Here is a 21,094-nt window from a genome sequence, read left to right as displayed (position 1 = left end):
TGCAGCGCCATACAGATGTCCAACTGAGTGCACAGCATATTAAGTAAATAAAGACCTCTTGTTCATAGAAAACACAAGGCCTGAGAGGTTTTGGTAATAAACATCTGCAACGTCTGGTCTGAAGAATTTGAAAGCACAGTGTGGAACTAACTAATTGTACCAACCAAAAACAAAATCTGCTCAGACTTCAGTCTTCTCACCCTCTTTTCACGTTCTTCCCTTATCTTTCGGTCAGGATCTCTGTAGTTGTGGGGGTCAGATTAGAGGGCAGGAGAGGAGGCATCAGTTAAGAGCACACAAAGAGGTCGCTGACTGATTTAACACACTGTTAACACTCCTTCACTTTCTCTTATGGAAGTCTTTCATGTGCCGGCTATGTGCGTGTTTGTTTTAGATGGTGGAAGGGGGCTAAATGTTATGGCATGCTGCTATAGACCGACAGCATGTAAATCATGGGCTCTTCTCCTTGATGGCAGAGAGAAGATGGCGAGCAGATGGGGATGTAAAAACTTTAATGCAATTCAGATACCCTGCTTAACCAGGCAAAGAGGGAACTTACGCTATCTTCCAGACAAGGTCAGTACAGGCTGCATCTTTCAAGCACCAATTAGAATAGAAGAACACCATAAAATGTTAAGTCCTCTTTTTGTCTTTTATAGAAGAAAGTAAATCATATGAGTTTGACAGAGAACCACTTCAGGGCGAGTAAACAATTACAGAATTTTACTTTTTGGATGAACAATTTCTAGTCCAAGACATTCTGAAATAATGCCAAAAATTGTGATTACCTTGCCAAAAAGTGATCCATATGGACAACACACAATGTCCTCTGTGCTTCACTGAAATCTCTCTCATTTTCTGTTACCTGAATTTACAAGAGAAGACCCTAACTATAACTATACGTCTAACCCTAGTCCATAAAACCATCTTGATTGTGTTGGACATTTTATAACTGCTAAAGTAATAATAATAAACATCATTTACTCATGTTGTTTCAATTTTCAACTTATGACTTTTAATGAATCTGTGGACGACAAACTGGAACAAGAGGAACCGGTCTGGGCGCTCTTTTGCATGCAGTTAAAATTAATCCAATTTTGCATGCTTTAAAACAACAGAAAGCATCATAAAATTAGTCCATATGACCCATGCCATATATTCCAAGTCTTCTGAAGTCATATGATAACTCAGCGTGAGAAATAGAAGCAGAGTGTTTTTTATGGTACAGTTCATTAGAGAAATAGCAAAGTCTGATTCATGAGAATCTGAACTTTTTAATGAATCATCTGATCCTAAATGCAGTCTGAATGATTCATACAAACTATCATGTGATTTGAGAAAACTTTACGCATGACTCACATGAGTGGATCACTTTTAATGTTTATTTTATGTTGTTCTTGAATCTTTTTTGAAATGTGAAAGGTCAGTTTCACTTTCATTGCGTTTGTATGGAAAACAGTGACCAGGACATTCTTCAAAAAATTTGGTTTTATGGAAGAAAGAAAAAAAACACTGAGTTTGGGAAGAGGGTGAATATTGACAGAATTTCCATTACTGTGTAAACACTCTGATATGAAGTGTTTCTGAAGCATTCATAGCCCTGCTGAAAGCTTTGAGGAGACTGCTGTCCTGCTGGCCAGACATTTTGCTGACCTGAGGCTGAGTGGAGGACAGGCCTCCAGTTGTTTACAGGACGGAGATGAGTCGAAGACACATGAACCATAGCACGTGGAGATGAAAAGAGAGGAGATGGAGGAAGAAGAGGAGGGACCAGAGTGAAGAAATCCTTGGAAGGGACAAAAGAAAAAACCCCGATGCAGAGGGAGATGTAGAAGAGGTCCAGGGAAATCATCTGAACGTTGTCTCAGGGTCAATGACATATTCCTTTGCTCTCTTTCTTCTTCCTATTTTAATGTTATTTGAGCACATAGATAGATATTGTCTAATGCATATTAGCCATTTAGAGATTTCAGAAAACACGCATTCTGTATACGTGCAAACTTTTGCACTTGGGACTAAATACCACGTCATATCTACAATCATCTGGGCGACGTGCCAGGACTATAAAAATAAAAATACATGCAAACATTTAGTCATTGCTACTGTACAGATGAAAACCATCATTATAATGGGTGTTTGAGCATGTGTAAAAAGCTGGAACATTTGAAACGGGCTAGACAAAACAAGTGCTGATAGAACGGCAAAAGCTGCCTTAATGGCAAAGTACAATCTAGATGTGTATTTTCAGAGTGAAAAGTGCAATGCAGAGTATGTTCCACTTCAATGCTAAATGTTGTTACAAGGTTGCTAACCACTATATTTAACTAACAACATAAAAAGAGTTACTTGGAAAAAAAGAAACATTTACTGAAATAAAACTTTTTTGTAACTTCAGCCATTTAAAAAAAAATATATATATTTTGTTTTATTTACGAAAATGACTACAAATAAAAATGAAATAAAATGTATAGAAAGTAGACTTATTTAAACAAATAAATAATAATAATGACAAAATGAAAATGAAAATGGAAAACCTAAAATATATGTATGAACAATAGAAATAACTGTATAACAGTTCTGCATGATCCTAAAATAACCCTGGCTAAGATGTTCTGAGCGGTTGTTATGTAATACTGATCGGTTGTGCACCTCAGAGATGCTCCTGTCTCTCAACATCAGGTGGGGTAGTAAAGAAGACAATGATCCAAAATGTTGAATGTGTTTTGTTTGTGTGAAAGGAGTTGAATTTTTGACACAGACCTCAACAGCTTTTCAGCCCTGTCTGATCTAGAGTCCCTCACTGATGTGAGCTGAGAAACAGGAAGTGCACGCTATCCCAAACATCATACTCTCAGAACGAGCAAAAAAATGAGAGAGGACGCACAAAGACACTGTCACATGGAAACAGACCAATACATGTAAAAGGGTACCTACATTTACCTGGCCATCTTGCCCAACATGCACTTGGTGGATTTGTAGGTTGCCCTGCAAGACAGGAATGACATCATTTCAAATTTAAGCAGATCCCAGTTTCCATGAACGTTGAGCACAGCTCTTATTTTAAAGCATTAGAGCACTTTCAGACAGAAATGGATTTCTGTAAAAAAAATAAAAAAAATAAAAAAAAAAGTGGTGAGACAGGAAAAAAGCAAAAGTTTAAAAAGTTTGATGTTTAAAAAAAAAATTGTAATGGTAAAAAAAATTTAAATGTAAAAGTAAATGGACGATTACAAAGAAAAACAATGGAAATGCAACGCAGTGGAATGCTAAAATGTGCTGTCAACGGTGCTTTAGATGTACAATTTTTAAAACGTTTTTGCTGCAATAATGATTAAATATGGATTATCTAGCATACAATAAAAGCAGCATCAAATGTTTGTTACCTCATTCTTTAAATGTATTCAGATCTAAAGGAAATGATGCTCACCTCGCTGTCCTGTGTGATCTGCACCTGTTCGCCCTGGGGCACCTGAGCGATGTGGAGGTGTCCCTGCGGTATCTGTGAACCAAAAAACATCCAAATTAATCTCATTTCCAATCAAGCCGTTGTCAAATAATTATGTTTGACAATTTAAAGTGTGCCAATATTATTTAACTCCGTGTATTTAGGATACATAAACCGCTAGCTATGAAATTAGAAACAGCAAGACAAAAAGTCCTAAACAGACGACAAGTGTATACACTAGAAGTCAAACGTTTGGAATAATTACGGAAACGGAATTTTTGGAAATGCTCTCCAAAGCTGCATTTATTTATAAAAACACAGTAAAAACAGCAATACTGTGAAATATTATTAAAATAACGTTTCTCTATGTGGACATATTTAAAGATGTAATTTATTCCTTTGATGCAATTATTGCTCCAATCATTACTCCAGTCTTCAGTGTCACGTGATTTTCAGAAATCATTTTAATTTGCTGATTTGCTGCTCAAGAAACAATTGTCCACCATTTGAAACTAAAACACCAAATTGACCAATAGTTACAATTTAATTATGTTTTTTAATGATAATCATAACAAAATGATTGGTGTCTTTCAGGAAAGTGTTAACTGTATTTTAATTATTAGAACACGGCAAATATATCATGGCTAACCTTGGAAGACTTTTCAGTCTTGTGTTTCTTGGTAGTTCAGTACTGTTGTATAGAAATAACACGTTTCCACAAATAATTTGGCGCGTTCCTAAACATTTGATATTATTGGTTTCACTAATCAGTGTTTTTCCTTCACTGCTTTCCCAAAATAAAAAAAAATAAAAAGTCTAATTTAGGAAAAATTTATAACAAAAACTACACAAGCGATCATTCAAAACCTAAAAAGTGCATGTCATTGTTTGCCGTATCTGACAGTCTAAATTTATCGATTATGTGTGAGTGACAAAAACTGAGCCTTCGCGGAGCCAAATGGCTTTGACTAAAGCGGACCACTGAGTTGTTGCCTCCGAGAGTACGACTATTATGGTTCGGTTCAGGGAGATGTTACACAAACAACAGATGACAGATCCGTTTCTGAGTCCACTGATGCCAAGAACTCCTCCGCAGATTTAACTCTCTTGATTGTCCATTGTGTATTCAGGGTTTTGATTGTGCTGTCATAACAGTATGCGGATCATATTTCGGATGGTGTGTCGGGGTGGAGATGACCTCATGCAGCTGTGAGAGTCAGAGATCATGTTTAGGTCTTCAAAGAGAGTGCATGATGGGGCACAGCGGAAACTCTGCTGCCAAAGCTCCATTAAAACGCATGCATGGGATCCGGCTTTCCTCTGAGCACCAGCACTCAAAGAGAGTTCTGGAGAGCGAGACCTTCTTACAGAGATCAGGACATGTTGGAGTGTGTTTATGTGCTGAGATGAATGGGTATGATTGCATTACGGTACGAGATGTGTGGTCTTACAAGTGCATTAATTTAAGCCAGATATTTACGGTTGGTGAAAAAAAGTGGAGGTTGTCAGTGCCAGATTTGTTGCCCCCTTGGCAGTGTTTATCAAGGTGGCACTACATGGTTGCTAGTTTCCTGCACACAGCTCTAAGTCAAAAGAGCCCATCCTCAACTTATTTACAGGGTAATGAACCTTTTTTTAGGGCCAGGAACATCTTAATTTGTGCTCATATTGTAAAGGCATTTAAATTATTATTATAAAATAAGAAAGTAAAAATTATTACATAGAGAGTAATGTACTTGACACTGTACTCTTAGTTGTAATTCATAAATATTTATTATTTTCCATTTATAAGCAATAGAACTTTAACTAAACTTAAGCTTTAGGTTAACTTTTACAAGTTATAACTTTAGCATATATTAGTTCAGACAGACAGATAGAACAACAGAACGATGGATGGATGGATGGATGGATGTGGATGGATGGATGGACGGATGTGGATGGATGGATGGAAGGATGTGGATGGATGGATGGATGGATGTGGATGGATTGATGTAAGGATGGATGGATGGATGGATGGATGTAAGGATGGATGGATGTGGATGGATGGATGGATGGATGGAAGGATGTGGATGGATGGATGGATGTGGAAGGATGTGGATGGATGGATGGATGTGGATGGATGGATGGACGGATGTGGATGGATGGATGGATGTGGATGGATGGATGGACGGATGTGGATGGATGGATGGAAGGATGTGGATGGATGGATGGATGGATGTGGATGGATTGATGTAAGGATGGATGGATGGATGGATGGATGTAAGGATGGATGGATGTGGATGGATGGATGGATGGATGGAAGGATGTGGAAGGATGTGGATGGATGGATGTGGATGGATGGATGGAAGGATGTGGATGGATGGATGGATGTAAGGATGGATGGATGGATGGATGGATGTGGATGGATGGATGGATGTAAGGATGGATGGATGGATGGATGGATGATGTGGATGGATGAATGGATGGATGTGGATGGATGGATGGATGAGGAAGGATGTGGATGGATGGATGGATGGATGTAAGGATGTATGGATGGATGTGGATGGATGGATGGATGGATGTGGATGGATGGATGGATGGATGGATGGATGTGGATGGATGGATGGATGGATGTGGAAGGATGTGGATGGATGGATGTGGATGGATGGATGATGTGGATGGATGGATGGATGTGGAAGGATGTGGATGGATGGATGTGGATGGATGGATGGATGGATGATGTGGATGGATGGATGGATGTGGATGGATGTGGATGGATGGATGGATGGATGTGGAAGGATGTGGATGGATGGATGTGTTCTAACTCCAGAATATTATTTGAAAATAATGCACATCCAAGGTGGTGATGCGGCCACGACGTGAAGCAGTTCAAATCGAAAAATATTTGTGTAGGTGGCCTTTTTGATGATGATATGGCGATACTCACCACTTGCACCTGCCCGTCTTCTCCAATACGGTGGATCTGGACTTGTTGTGTGGCTCCAGCCAGCGCGTAGTGCAAGGCCTGCTGGGAAGAGGTCTCAATAGCTGACGTCTCTGCGGCCGACACTCCATCTGTTCGAGGACACACATAAACAAGTTCATAACACAATCCAACTATGTGGGTCAAACCGTGTCAAACAACTGCTTTCAATAAGAGAAGATGCTCCACCGTAACTGCCAAACACACACACACACACACACTTAAGCAAGACAGAGATAAGAGAGAAACCACAGTCTGTCCTCCATCATGACTTCGGTGTAATCAGACAAACTCCCATGCGCTCACACAGCCGCAGGTCACATAGTCTGAGATATTTGTACGAATGTGAACGTGTGCAAACCCAAACAAATGTAGAAGAGAATATATGATAAACAAGGTTCTCACAGGCGGATATTAGTGGATACACATACACTGAACTTGAGGAAAATCCCTTCCGACTGCAGCTGGACGGGATCCAGCGCATCTGTCAGATTACAGCGTGTTTATACAGCGTCCTCAAAATACACAACAAGGGCTCTCGACCTAGCAGCCCGAACGCACTCTTGCCCTAAAACCGTACGTAAACCCAACCCCTCAGTCTAAACAACGAGAATTACCCACAAGCTACAACAGCCCAGACGCTTAAAACACACACTCACCGCATTTCTGATGAAAGCTCGTCTAGTTGTCTCTGGAAAAACGCTGCGGGTATTCATTTACAAAGTTGGAGTGATTTTAAATCATAGAGAAGGGCATATTAGCAGGCTAACATTTCTTGGGAGGTAAAAGCACCAAATGTGACACAGCTGTACTGTTAGTTTCCCCAGCCGCAAAGTGATCTGAGACTACACTGGGTCTTCACAAGGTTGTGGAGGAAGAGTAAACCTGATTCAATTTTATGCATCTGAAAGACCTCCTAAGCAATTTGTCCTTCAGTTTGCTAGTTTCCGCTTCTTAGCTGCTATCGGTTTAGCAATGCCCATATAAAATAAAAACAACTGTGCTTATTAATTATACTGAATATTTTTGTGGTCTGGCAGTTAGCACACGTTCCCAAAAAATTGATCAGAACACTGTAATATAAACAGTGTGAAAGAAAGTTGATTGTTCTGGTTGACTCCTTGCTTTTTACAATCTAGTGCACATGGTTAAAATTTATGTTTGCAAAAGAAAATGGGTATTTGACCTAGACATCACGGCTTATTCAAATGAAGAATTTTGGCTTAGTGGTTAGTGCACATGCTAAAACCTGCTAACATATGCCAACAAATGTGGTGATGTACCAAAATGTAATTCTCATTCTAACGTTAAACACACTTTGTGTGTTAATGAAAGGTCTGCAAACAAACATAAACATTTCCCATAAGTAAGCATTAATTATTTTTAGATACATATTCTTGCGGTTAGCAATCATGTTAACAAACAAACAAAGTCTAACTTTTAATATTAAATATAAAAATTTTATGGATCCATGGAACATGGTAATTTGACCAAACCATTGCTACTTATTAAATATTTTCAAATGTCATGTTCTGGCAGTTAATGCACATGCACCTGGTATTGTATAGTACGGTACTGTGAAGTGTACAAACAAAGACAAAACGTCGCTATGTCTTTGTCGCTTCTTAAATGTAAAGTATTTATTTCAGATTCAGGTAGGGTAAGCGGTTTTGGAGAAGCTAGCAAAAGTAAGCTAGCTATAAAAAAAATAAGATCGCACCCTCCTTGCAAATCACTCTCTAAAGCCACGCCTCCTCCAGAACACAAAACCGTGCACGTGAAGACCAGACGCTAACCAGTGACACGACGAGAAACGGCATTGGTGGAGGTCTGAATGCAACACTGTTAGATATCCTCGTTCAGCGGTGAGAAAACATTACAGTACAAAATGCAGAATATGACAATAATAATGCCATCCATTTTCGCTCGGTCTGGAATCGCGTAATGCAACGCAATGAAGATGTCTCATGTCTGCGCGAACAGGACGCGCGGAGGTATGCAAATACATACATTGACAGGCAGGTAGCACAGCCTATCGTAGTCCTCGGACAGAAGTATATGATTGGACTAGGGCTGCAACTAACAATTATTTTGATAATCGATTAATCTGTCGATTATTTTTACGATTAATCGATTAATCGGTTTATGTACTTATATTTTAGTTTTTTCCCCAAGTAAATTATGAATAAAGGGTCTTTATCATTCAGCATAGATTTTTAAGAGATTTTAACCATTTTATTGTCATTGTCATAAAATGGTTATATGGCATTGTCATATCCTCATCAAAAATATACCTGGAGTTGTTTTATTATGTTAGTAATCCTTTGTCGAACTCTTCTGCAATCAAAACACTGACCCATACTTTAGCAAAATTCACAAGGAGATTTCAAATATTGTTTTCACCATGGCAGTCCTTAGAGCTCCTAAAGTAGTTTAACATCCCAAACAAAGCTTAAGGAATCTTTGAGAACATATTTTCACGAAGTATAAGGATAAAACAGAATAAAATTGCAGTGCATTGTATTTTATTATTTACTGGGAAAAAGCTTTATAGCTTATGCTGTGAAATTGTAAACAATCCATCGAAAAAAAGTGCCAATGGCATGAAACCTGAATGGAACTCACAATTTAAAGTAAAACCCATCAGAAGGTTGTCCAGAAAAAAAAAATTGGGACACACACAAAAAACCTGCTGTGTGAAAAAGAGCATTGAATACTTAGAAAAGAAGTGCATTTTAAATATACTCAAACATTTACCTCTCTCATTCAGTCATAATTAGGCTGCAAGTCTGAATTATGAACTGGTAAACGACAAACTGATCACATAACATGTTTGTAAAGCTTTAAATGTTAACTGTTAAAAAGCAATGTTATCAGCTTTTACGTCTAAACATTTGCAAACAACCTTGTACTGGAGAATCTGCACAAATAAAATTCTTAGGGGCCGCTCACATATCGCACCTAAAAACGCGTGGAAAACGCTAGTCGCGCCGCTTTCTCCTTCTTTCCAAAGCGCTCGGGCAGAAGCGCCCCTGAGGCGTCTGCCTTTGCTAAGCAACCATGACGTGCTCTCTCCATGACGTGCCCTCTCCATGAAGACCCGGAAATTTCAGCAAAGGATAAATGGATGCGGTGTGGACGCGCCTGGAAAAACGGGGCGCATCGCACCGCGTGCGTGTCGCGACCGCGTCGCTTCAATTATGAGAGTGCATACTGCGCGCCTACATAGGAAATAACGAACTTGAGCACGCAAAAGACACGATATGTGAACGGCCCCTTAAACAGTTCAGTCGTGCAGAGTTTACAGGTTACTCTTCATTTTGAAGGCTCAAAGTAAAGTACTCCCACTTCCCGCTGAATGCTGGAGAGACGCTGTTCGGGAAGCACGTGACATAAAACGAGGCCAGCTATTGGCTATTCGCTACTTCACCTGCTGTACTGGCTGAGTAAAACCTCCAGTGGCTCATTACTGCCACACTTTGGTCACCGCAGATTTGAAATATGCACGAAATGAGCCGCTTATGGCAAATAAAATTTATTTAGCGACGAATCGATTACTAAATTAGTTGACAACTATTTTAATAATCGATTTTAATCGATTAAATCGATTCGTTGTTTCAGCTCTAGATTGGACGAACATTTTATAGTCCTACGCCTGCCACAGGCGATATAAATAAATTTAGTCCACTTAAGTTAGTGATTCCTATATTGGGATGTGAACAGACTTTCATCCAGACTTAACATAAAATATTTTTGATCCAAATCACCTGACCTGCCTTATAAATTTGTAAATATATATACAGAATTTTGCAAGCTATGCCAGGGCGTGCTGCTTATTTTTTCTCCATGCCTACTCATCAAAAATACAATATTTTTGTTCTCGGATGAAAACACTTTGTTGTTGCATTAGCAACAGACCCCATGTTCTTCTCGCTCTGGTTTGAAAGAAGGCTGAGCACCAGGTGCCTTGTTCATAAGCCAATAGTTTAATCCACCACGCAGAGAGGCCTATTCCAGCTGGACATGGACAACCAAAGGAGGTGAAGCAATCGTAAGTGTATAGACCACTGTGACGGACCAATACAGGATACTTGGTTAAGGGTCAAAGGTGAAGGCCTGCGGATCTCTGAGAGGAAGGGACAGGACGTGAGGCGTTGTCCTGAGATTAAAACCAGCTGTTAGATGAGGAAACATCAGTCACAGAGTATCTCTCGCACACACAAACATACGTGTGCGAAACAAACACGCAACGTACACATGACATTTGCGTGAATGGATTTGAGTTTATATACATAGCTAGTTCTCTCTCGTACACTAACCAGCTGCGGGCGGCCTTGACACTTAGCATCAAGATCAAAGAGAAACAGGGCTCGGAAGTTTCGCAAGAGACAAATTTGGCGGGAAAGGTTGTAGGGGTTCGTACCTGGGCTGTTCTGCGAGGCGGGGGTTCGTCGTGAGAAACTCTTAACCGCCAAACTCTGTCCTCGCTGCTTCCGGCGCCAAGCGGTGCGACACTTGGAGTCGATGCTCTGCTTGATGCGGTACCAGTCGGACTCGGTTATGGTGAACTTGTGGAACAGGTGACCTGGATACACATAGACAGAGACATAGCAAGCATAATAAAATTAGTCCTGAAATAAGGGAGGAAACACTGACATAATATTTAGTAATACATTTATGCAGAAAGCAAATAAACTCTTTCCACTTTGAGATCATTGAGTAGAGTTCATTCACATTAGGCACTGTGTAGTGGTGTTTGCTCGTGCAAAACTGCATGTAACATTCCTCGTATTTATAATTATCCACACCAGCTCATTCCTCGATGCTACTTATGGTTTGTTGCATGAACTGACCAACATAATGATGTGACGCGAGTTGTTGTGAATGAGAGGAGCGGTTAGAAGCACTTCTAATTAGCTCATGTGAGGGAAATAAGTCTGATGCCAGATGAAGCAGAAGCGCAGCATGATTTGAATTAGACAGGACAGAACTGAGATTAATTAAACTGACTCATATAAACTGAAGTGATACAGACAAAGATCTGATTTCTCAATAGTCACAGATTAGGTTGGAACAAATAGGCTTCAGAATTGATCATTAAAAAAAAATAAAAAATAGAATACTGCAAACCAGTGTATTCTGATTCTGGAGCAAATGACTCTTATGAACTGGTTCTTTATAGTGAATCAAAATCAAACTGTAAAGCACAACCAGTTTCTAAACAAATGAATCTCATGAGCCAGTTACTGCAGTGAATTAAAGCCTTACAGTTCATTTATTGCAATCAGATTCCTAAATAAATGATTCGTGTGAACTGATTATTTTTAGTGAATCAAAACCATATAGCGCAATCAGTGTAATATCATTCTCAATTGAATGGCTCTTATGAGCTGGTTCTTTTTCCTTAGTCAGAACCTAATAATGCAATCAATGTAGTCCAATTCTTGAATGAATGCTTCTCCTGTTGTTTTTAGTGAATCAGAAACATGCAGCACAACTAGTGCAGACCTACTCCCAGTTATTTTAGTGAATCAAAACCTTAATGTGGCCTGATTACGGCACAAAAGACTCTTAGGAACTGGTTCTTTATAGTGAATCAAAAGCATACAGCACAACCAATGCAGTCCAAATCCTAAACAAATGACTCTTATGAGCCAGTACTGTTTATGAACACATCACATATAGATTACAACTTACAGTACACAAGGCACTTCAATTAATGCAGTTACTAACTGGCTGCTCATACAAACACATAAATAATCATTAACTGAATCGTCCAGGAATCAGAATCATCAGAACAGTGATCAACACACTGTAATTCATAGCCTACTTATGTTGTTCTTTTGGAGGTACTGATCAGACTCACAGCGGATGCCGTAGATCATGAGCGGGTCCAGCTGTTTCTTGCCGTGCTTGCCCTGTCCGGAGAGATTGGAGACGGCCTGCACCTCACGGTGGAACAGGTAGTCCAGCAGCGTCAGGGCCATCTTCTCTGCCGTGCGACAGTTAGTGCTGACGTGCAGCATGTCTGCGGGAGACACCGGACAGCGCACACGCATCTCAGGGTTGTTCTCATCACCCAGCCATGTTCCTGCAGGATAGTCCTCTACAGAAGAAGGAGCAAAATAAACACTAATTACAAAAACCTTTTTCCAAATGTACACAGTTATCCCATGTTCAGAAGTAATTATTCACTATCGTTTATTATGGAGTATTTGTAACTATGAAGTCGTCTGACAGAAAACAAATTACTTACAAATACTATATGTATGTATATGTGTGTGTGTGTGTGTGTGTGTGTGTGTGTGTGTGTGTATATATAAATATAAATATACTATAATGAATCCAATATTTTTTTTTCTTAAAAAGTTTTGCTAGAAATGTGTATTTGATTATATATTATATTATATTATATTATACAGTATTTTATTTTATTTTATTATATATTTTGGTTTGTCCATAAATTAATATTATTATTATTTTATCATTAAAAAAAATATATATTTATTCATTAATTCATTTTTATTTATTTTTTGCATGGCAAAATACATTTTTATATTAAATTGTATTATATTACAAAAAAAATCTATATAAATAAAACTGATATGAATATAACAAGGAAAATGTAAATATTAGATGAAATATTCAAACTAAAAATGTTGCTTTGTCAACTGAAATAAGGCAAAATTAAGTTGAAGTACTAAAATGAATAAAGCTGAAATCAAACTAAATGAAACATGAATAGAAATATTTAATAAAAACTAATAAAAATGACTTATGCACATAACAAAATCTCTAAAACTTGAACCACAATTAAAAATAAAATATAAAAAGCCAATTAAATAGATAATTAATTATATTTTAGTACATTGATAACACAGCTAATAATGGATAAAAAGATACACAACATTATTTATTTGCATAAATATTCAAATAGTTTCCATATTATATTTTACTAATTTGCATTTGCTTTTGCAATTATGAGAATTTAACTGCCAACTATTTTACTTTGTAAACGCGTTATACTTCGCAGCATGAATGCCTTATATACATGAAAATATTTAGCTTCCTTTATATTTTAGGAAGATGCACCTTTGCAAAGGAGGAGTATATCTGATATTTAGCATCAAGTTTGCAAGTTTGCAAACCCCTGATGTACACGGCAGATCACTGTACAAGACATTTGTGTCAATATACGTGACTCTAACAAGGTCAAATGTTATATTCAGGACGGGGAGAACAAATGACATATCAGCCGTTGTTTTCAATATTAGCCTCCTAGTAATCCCAAATATTTGTGAAGGGGTGAGATCAAGTCCCCCAATGTCTGTGGAGAACTGGAAACACACTCCAGCGCTCAGAGCAAATGCAAGAGTGTCCCCTGGTGGACATTAACAGTCACTAAACAAACACATCACAAGAGCATTACTGGTTTAGACCACTTAGGAAGGAGACGCTTTCTTTATTTGGACAAAGATGTTGGCATGGCTGAAAATGATGACTGAAGTTCAACAGTGAGACCATCATATTTCTTCTTCACATAACTAAGACTCACATTATTACATAACCAGGAATGTGTTGTCATCATGAGTGCTCTCAAGAAAAATATTGTGACTTCTGGCATAATTCGTCTCAGAAATGAATTGGCATTTGTGTTAGATGTTTGAATGTGTAGTGCGTGCCAAGCATTGCTTCGGCTATAGCTTGACGGGGTTTATTGCTGCTCAGTTAAGGTTTATCATGTAATGCGGACTTCTGTCTCTGGCATGCAAAAAGTATGTTAGGGTGCAAAATGTGTCAAAATATTATAATATAGCATATTTACATTTTCATAGAACAAAGCTGGATGTAGCAAAACAACTAATATTCTGTATTATAATAATAAAATACAACTTTCTATGCATATTTCTAGCAAAACAAAGCTTTTGAACCACAGGCAGCTGTACAAGTTGGTCGTAATTTAATAAACATTTAAAAAAAAACATTTCTAGCTAAATAAAATGACTGTTTTCGCCATGTTAACCTCTCAATCACATGTATCTTTATAAACTTAAAATAAAAAATATGTTTTTGTATAATATTTTCACACTTTTAAACCAGACAGAAAAATTTTAATATTTAGAATATTTTAATGTAGCAAAAAAATTACATTTTGTAATATAATATAATATAATATAATATAATATAATATAATATAAATATAATATAATATAATATAATATAATATAATATAATATAATATAATATAATTATTTTGGTATGGAAAAAAAAATATTATTGACAAATAAATTGGTAAATGAATAATTAATTTATCAACATACACAAATGTTTGTCATATAACAGCCAGGAAAAAATTTAAAATATTTGAATGTAGTGAAACAAATATTTCAACATTTTTAGTTATTCATTAGTTCAATCCATTTTAATTAAATGAATTTACTTTGGCAAGCAAAACAAAAACAAAAATCAATTTTTTCCCCCCAATGTGAATCCCTCAATCACAAGCAGCTGTATAATATCGCCACTTTTTAAATGTATGGTATGGTCACATGACAAAAATGCTGCACAATTTGCTAAGATTAAAGGGATGAAACATTTTACCCCACTCCTCTACATCAAAACAAGGGACGAGGTTAAAGCAAGGGGAAAACGACACAAACAAACAAAAGCAAAGCCTTTAAAGAACCAAATGTACCATTCGTTGACTAAAGATCATCACGAGAATATTTGTGGAGGAACGTCTTTGAACTAACCAAGCTAACCCAGACGCCACTGCAAAACAACCCAGTCAAATAATAAGAAAAGCAAAAGCAGAAGTTAAGCAATCAAAACAAACCCTTTAATCCCAGAGCTCCTCCAGACCAAAGATACGTCCCTGAATCACAGACGGCCAGACGTTTACACAACACACATGTGCCGCTGGTGTAACAAGCTCTGTTTGAAGTGACAGTGGATAGTCAAAACATGTTTATATTATTAATCAATAATAGCAGCAGAGTAAACTTTGACTTCACTAACCGGAGCCTATTGTTCTCTGTTCACACTTCTTAGCTTTCAAGGATTTTTCCGCTACATTTTTATGCTTAAATGTTACCCAACCACAGAGACAAAACAGATGAAAACACATACGAGCCATAAACATGCTATTATCTTATTTGTGCAGATGCTTTTCTGAGATTTCCATGTCTTCAAACCTTTTCAATGACTGTTTAAATTTATTGCTCTTCTTGTGAGGCCATGTTTGTGCTGAACTCAAAACAACTGGTTCCCACTGGCTTATAAAAATGGTATCCTTTTAAGTCGCCATAAAATCAAATTTGGAATTTTTTGTGGCTTTTAGTTCTTCTTAGATTTGGGGAAATTAATATCCTAGTAAGCATCTAATCACTGACGAAATTAGCTTTATGTAGAGTTCAAATATATAGTCTTTCTCTTCTAGAAAACAGCCTAATAATGACGATGACTCAACCTGCACTACAATAATTTTTGTCCAATCAGGATCTCTCTATAATGACCATGTCCCGCCCCCTGATAACACCTGCAACTGATTAGATGTATAACAAATCATAGCTAGGAAATAACTAAGATTATGGACATATTTCACAGATAGTGATGAGATGTTTCCACAATTATTAATATCACGAATCTAGCAGCTTTTTGTAATTTACTTAAAAAGAAAATGAATATACATCTATAATATTATTCTTTGTTTTACTGCTTCATAATAAACGTTTTATTTTTTTAATGTTTTTATTTTCATATTTTAACCAAAAAAAAATTATTATTAAAATGTATTTACATTTTTCAGCCTATATTATACTTTTGGTTTTATTACGTTGGTATACATTTTTTTGTTTACATTTTTCTATATTTTTTTTATGATGTACATTGAAAACATTATGCTTTGCGTTTAAGTTTGCTATAGTTTTTTATAAACCATTTTAATTGTGTAAAAACGTAATGTACATTTGTAATATTATGCGTTGTATTTTATTATCTTGATATGTTTATTTATTTTTTTGTATTTTAGATATTTTAACAAAAAAGTTCATGTACATTATGTTATACTTTGTGTTTTATTAATTTGGTATATATATATATATATATATATATATATATATATATATATATATATATATATATATATATATATATAAATATATATATATAATTATTATTATTATTTTTTTTTTTACAAAAATGTATGCACATTTATAACATTATATTTATGTTTTATTAACTTGATTTCAAGTAGAAAACTGGTTAACGCTGCTGTGTGAGTCTCTCAATATTTTTCTATTCCTCTTTAGAAAAGACAAATATGCAAATATCAATTATCATACATAAATAACTTGGATTTTTTTTCTGCTTCTGATAAGTGGAAATGTGAAAAGTATCATGTTAAAAAGGGTCCTTTATATCCTCACAAAACCTCTTGTATTAACGATCTCATAAGGGATTACTGTGCAGAAATAAATGCATATGTGCCTGTGATTATCGTTGGGGGAAGTTTAAGACAAAACCCAATCCATCTGTGAATCTTACCCTCTGAGTTGAGAGTGATGAGCGTGACGTTGTTGGTATTCTGAGATAACGGCTGGCCGCTGTTAGACACCGAATCACTGGTTTCAGAGCCGCTTTCCTGATCCTCCTGAACCTCTTCCTGGACGGGAACCTTCAGCAATATCGTCTTCTGTCGTCCTCGCCCAACAGTACTGCAATGAAAACATAACAGAAGTCACACAAGAGCTGTTAAGGAGAGCTTGTCTCCTGTATATATCTGAATACAGCTTGAACACACATCTTTATTTCCTCTATGCACTCAAACACAATGTGTGGCTCTCACTTGCTGAGCAGGTTCTCTAAAGAGTCTGACGTGTGCGGTGAAGTCTCCTCCCGCGTCTTCGGCCGCTCTCCACTCACGATGACGTTTGTCTGAGGAACAACGCTGACAGCAAACACTCACTCTTACTCTCTGACACGGTCAAAACTTTACAGCAACACAAAAAAGTCTGTTCTAATAATATTAAATAGTGATGCTCCATACATAGCCCTTTATTAATTTTATCAATGAATATTAAATAGTGCTGATTGTTTCCTCTTTTTTTACATTTCAATTTCTTTTACAATCATCCCACACTCTAAGTCAATCTCTACAAAGAAATAATAATAATAATCATTTAATAACACGGTTAACTGCCAATCTCATAATGATGTTACAATCCCTAAATTCATATTCAGAATTGAAAATGATTTGAGTTTTGTGTTTTATTTTTTATTTATGTCTGCAAAATTGTTTTGAATTTGAACACCGGCCAGATTTGAGTATCCAGCATAACGTGATTATTTATAAGTAAATAATAAAGACAAAAAAGTGTTTATTTAAAAATATTTTAGGCCTTTATATCAATAAACAGACCCAAAATATACATGCATCAATTAATTATTAATATTGATAGATAACCAATGCAATAATCAATAAAATATTTTAAAATATTATGCAATAATTTTGTTTATTTCAGCATGATAACTCATTTTTAAAGTCTAAGTCGTGAATCAGATGAGAAGCACAGCTCAATAATAAGTGCGCTCTAGTTTTGGATGGCGTTGGTGACTCAAGGGAAGGTGGTGTTAGTTGACAAGCGTGTATGAAGGTGTCGTGCAAATCTTCTATATTCCCAAATAAAGGTCGACTGGACGTGGCTTTCCACTTTTCTCAAGACAATTCACCATTACGTCTCTAAAACCAATCTCAAGAGCGTGGTCCGGTTTGAATTAATGGTGAAACCTCTGTTGAATAAAACATCTGTGGTGCACTCACCAGCGTACTTTATCACAGGTCTGAGTGGCTCCGAACGGGGATCCTGACACCATGGGGACCTGGATCGTGGACTGGTTCTTCCCCATCACTGTGTCCAGCTTCTCCACTAACCCTCGACAGGTGTCCTCGAGCACCTGCAGCTTGGCCTCCATGCTGTCCAGCCGCTGGCAGATGACCTGACTGATGGACACCAGCATCGCCTGAGAGAGACACACCAGTGAAACATGAGCATGGCAAACGTCCATCCCGATACAAGTTGAACTGATCATCTCTATTAACCTTTATAGATGCTTCTTGGCTTATGTCCAGCCTTGCTCGTTTCCTGCCCGGTTGATCGGCGTCTTCATTATTCTCCAGGACATCTAGTTTAATTTAGAAAAAGCTCTGTAGAACGCCACAAACAGTACCAGCGCGGGCCATTAAACGGATGTGTTTACGGATTCAGAGGAGGACTTACCCGCTTGGTGTCCTTCGTGGTTCAGATCTGCCACCGCGATCTGGACGATCTCCACCAAATCTTGCTCAGACATCATTCAGACCTGCGTCTCAGAGAGAGGACAATAACTGAGCGCTGCTTGTGTTAGAGCAATCATGGGTATTATAGTCAACTAAAACCATAAAAAAACATTTTCATTAATAGTAATAATAATAATAATAATAATGTGTTTATTTATAATGCGCTTTTCTTCAATCCAAAGCGCTATTTCGTTACTTGAAACCAATGAAACATTAACTGACATTTTAACGTATGTTAATTCTGGTAACTGCCAAAGCAACATTTCTCGTTTTCATTTGATTTAAATAAATAAACCTAAACCTGCAATAAAAACTGTATCAACATTTATATAAATAAATAAATATACATGACAAAAACACACGACACAATTACTACAACGTCACTTAAAATTTAAATGACATCAGAAACAACAGAAACAGAAACTATATATCCAAAATATATTTAAAAAATAATAATATCTCAATAATACTAAATTTACACTGATTTCAGTGTTATATGAATTGTTTGCTAATGTGTTATTATTTTGGGAAGCATTAACGACTTTCATTTATTTCCTTCACTTTCATGAAAAGTGTTTTTGATATTTTAATATTTATATTATAAGCCACCACGAGGTAAATGTGTAATCTTCACATCAATGTCCTTGGCATTAAAAAATAAAAGACGCCCAAAAGCCCACTGAGACCCCCTGAGGGGTGTTGTGGTACTGAAGGTGACCCTACACTGGTTCTGTCCATTACTGAAACACATTTCCTTCCACAAATGACATGAATTGCAATTTATTGAAGAGACATTGCAAAATAATTAGGCAATAAATGCACTATTTAAGAAAACGTACTATTCTTAAATTGTTATTATTACCATTATTAATAAAATAGTATGATGTTGAAAAAAGTCTTGTTTGCTCAACCAAGGTTTATATATATATATATATATATATATATATATATATATATATATATATATATATATACACACATTGAGAGAGAGAGAGAGAGAGAGAGAGAGAGAGAGAGAGAGAGAGTTTATAATGTAAAAATTAAAACCGTAATTATTCCAAAATGTTGAATACTATTGTGTGCATTTCTGTGTATTCCAGAACACAAGACTACAATATTTAAGTTTCCTACAATATTAACACAGTTCACCAACGGATGGAAACAATACTCGGTTCATGGTATCACCAAAGTAACGTGACGTGCCCTGAAACATGTTCATAGCGCGGTGACGGAGTTTCTAATAGTTTAATAATAAACCCAGCGCTGCAGTGCAGTTAGCAGACTGCAGCTATCGCGCTCGTGTAGCCTGTTAGCTCTCTCCTGCTAACTACAGCTCAAACAGCAGCGGTGAAACACAACAGGCCTCATTTGTGCCCTTCAGCAAGACAGAGCTGAGGCGAGAACCGCGGGATAAAGTGTATTTCTTTAATGCACGGCGACATGTTTCGGAGAGCAGCAGGTGTCGCCCGTCCAAGGGGTTTATATTACCGTGTGAATGATGAATTCTCGTGTTGTTTGTGAGGATCCGATAATGGCGTCCTTCCTCGCGAGAGAAAAGCCCGAGCCGCTCGCTGCTCTCACTGCGCATGCGCATAGAATGTGGCGGCTGAGAAATAAGAGGTTTAAAGTATTCAGGATTGTGATCTCTCTTTTGTATGTAATTATGTAAATACTCTGGGAGAAATCAACAAAACCATTTTATTAACGGGTGCCAAGACTTTTTACACATGTACAATACAAATGCTCTTATTTTTATTAAAGGGGTCATATGATGCAGCTAAAAAGAACATTATTTGGTGTATTTGGTGTAATGCAATATGTTTATACGGTTTAAAAAACACATTATGTTCGACATAATGTATATTATTGTTTCTCCTCTATGTCCTGCCTTTCTGAAACGCCTTTATGTATATATATATATATATATATATATATATATATATATATATATATATATATATATATATATATATAGCTCATCGGTCTGTAAAGCAAGGTGTGCTGTGATTGGCCAGCTTTCCAGTGCGTAATTGTGATTGGCTAAATATCTCAAGCGTCTGAGAAAATCAATAAAACATTTGTTTTATTTGTTGTATCCAGTGGGGGCATAATTACTGATTATAATGACTTATACCGTATTTTTACACAGTGCGTATAACGCTACGTAAACATAAAACCATGGGTGTATTCCAGAAAGCAGGGTTAACTTACCCTGAACTCTCGGGTTGATTAACCCCAAACCTTGCTTACTTGAGGTATGTGGTTCCAAAAATGCATCCGGGAGTAAGTTCATTCAACTCAGAGTATGTTCCTGACTCGAGACATTCTCAACAGAGCGACGAATCGACGA

General features: G+C 36.9%; 1 protein-coding gene across 2 annotated transcripts in view; it reads right to left on the bottom strand.

Moving 5' to 3' along the window:
* banp (BTG3 associated nuclear protein) overlaps positions 1–20,347 on the bottom strand; it is a 35,856-nt gene extending 15,509 nt beyond the window's left edge. Inside the window, exons 1-11 of one of the 2 annotated variants that reach the window (XM_052544310.1) lie at positions 20,233–20,347; positions 18,686–18,767; positions 18,508–18,590; positions 18,229–18,428; positions 17,254–17,355; positions 16,953–17,122; positions 12,274–12,513; positions 10,831–10,992; positions 6,372–6,499; positions 3,428–3,499; positions 2,935–2,985 (exon numbers count right to left, since the gene is read on the bottom strand). In XM_052544310.1, the coding sequence (XP_052400270.1) occupies positions 2,935–2,985; positions 3,428–3,499; positions 6,372–6,499; positions 10,831–10,992; positions 12,274–12,513; positions 16,953–17,122; positions 17,254–17,355; positions 18,229–18,428; positions 18,508–18,590; positions 18,686–18,761 (1,284 nt within the window). In that variant the 5' untranslated portion in view covers positions 18,762–18,767; positions 20,233–20,347. The remainder of the gene's footprint in view (positions 1–2,934; positions 2,986–3,427; positions 3,500–6,371; positions 6,500–10,830; positions 10,993–12,273; positions 12,514–16,952; positions 17,123–17,253; positions 17,356–18,228; positions 18,429–18,507; positions 18,591–18,685; positions 18,768–20,232) is intronic. The other variant, XM_052544311.1, reaches the window with a different exon arrangement.
* Positions 20,348–21,094: the final 747 nt, after the last annotated feature.

This window comes from Carassius gibelio, chromosome A25 (assembly GCF_023724105.1).
Source record: "Carassius gibelio isolate Cgi1373 ecotype wild population from Czech Republic chromosome A25, carGib1.2-hapl.c, whole genome shotgun sequence".
Taxonomy (NCBI): domain Eukaryota; kingdom Metazoa; phylum Chordata; class Actinopteri; order Cypriniformes; family Cyprinidae; genus Carassius; species Carassius gibelio.
This window is presented reverse-complemented; position numbering and strand designations above follow the sequence as displayed.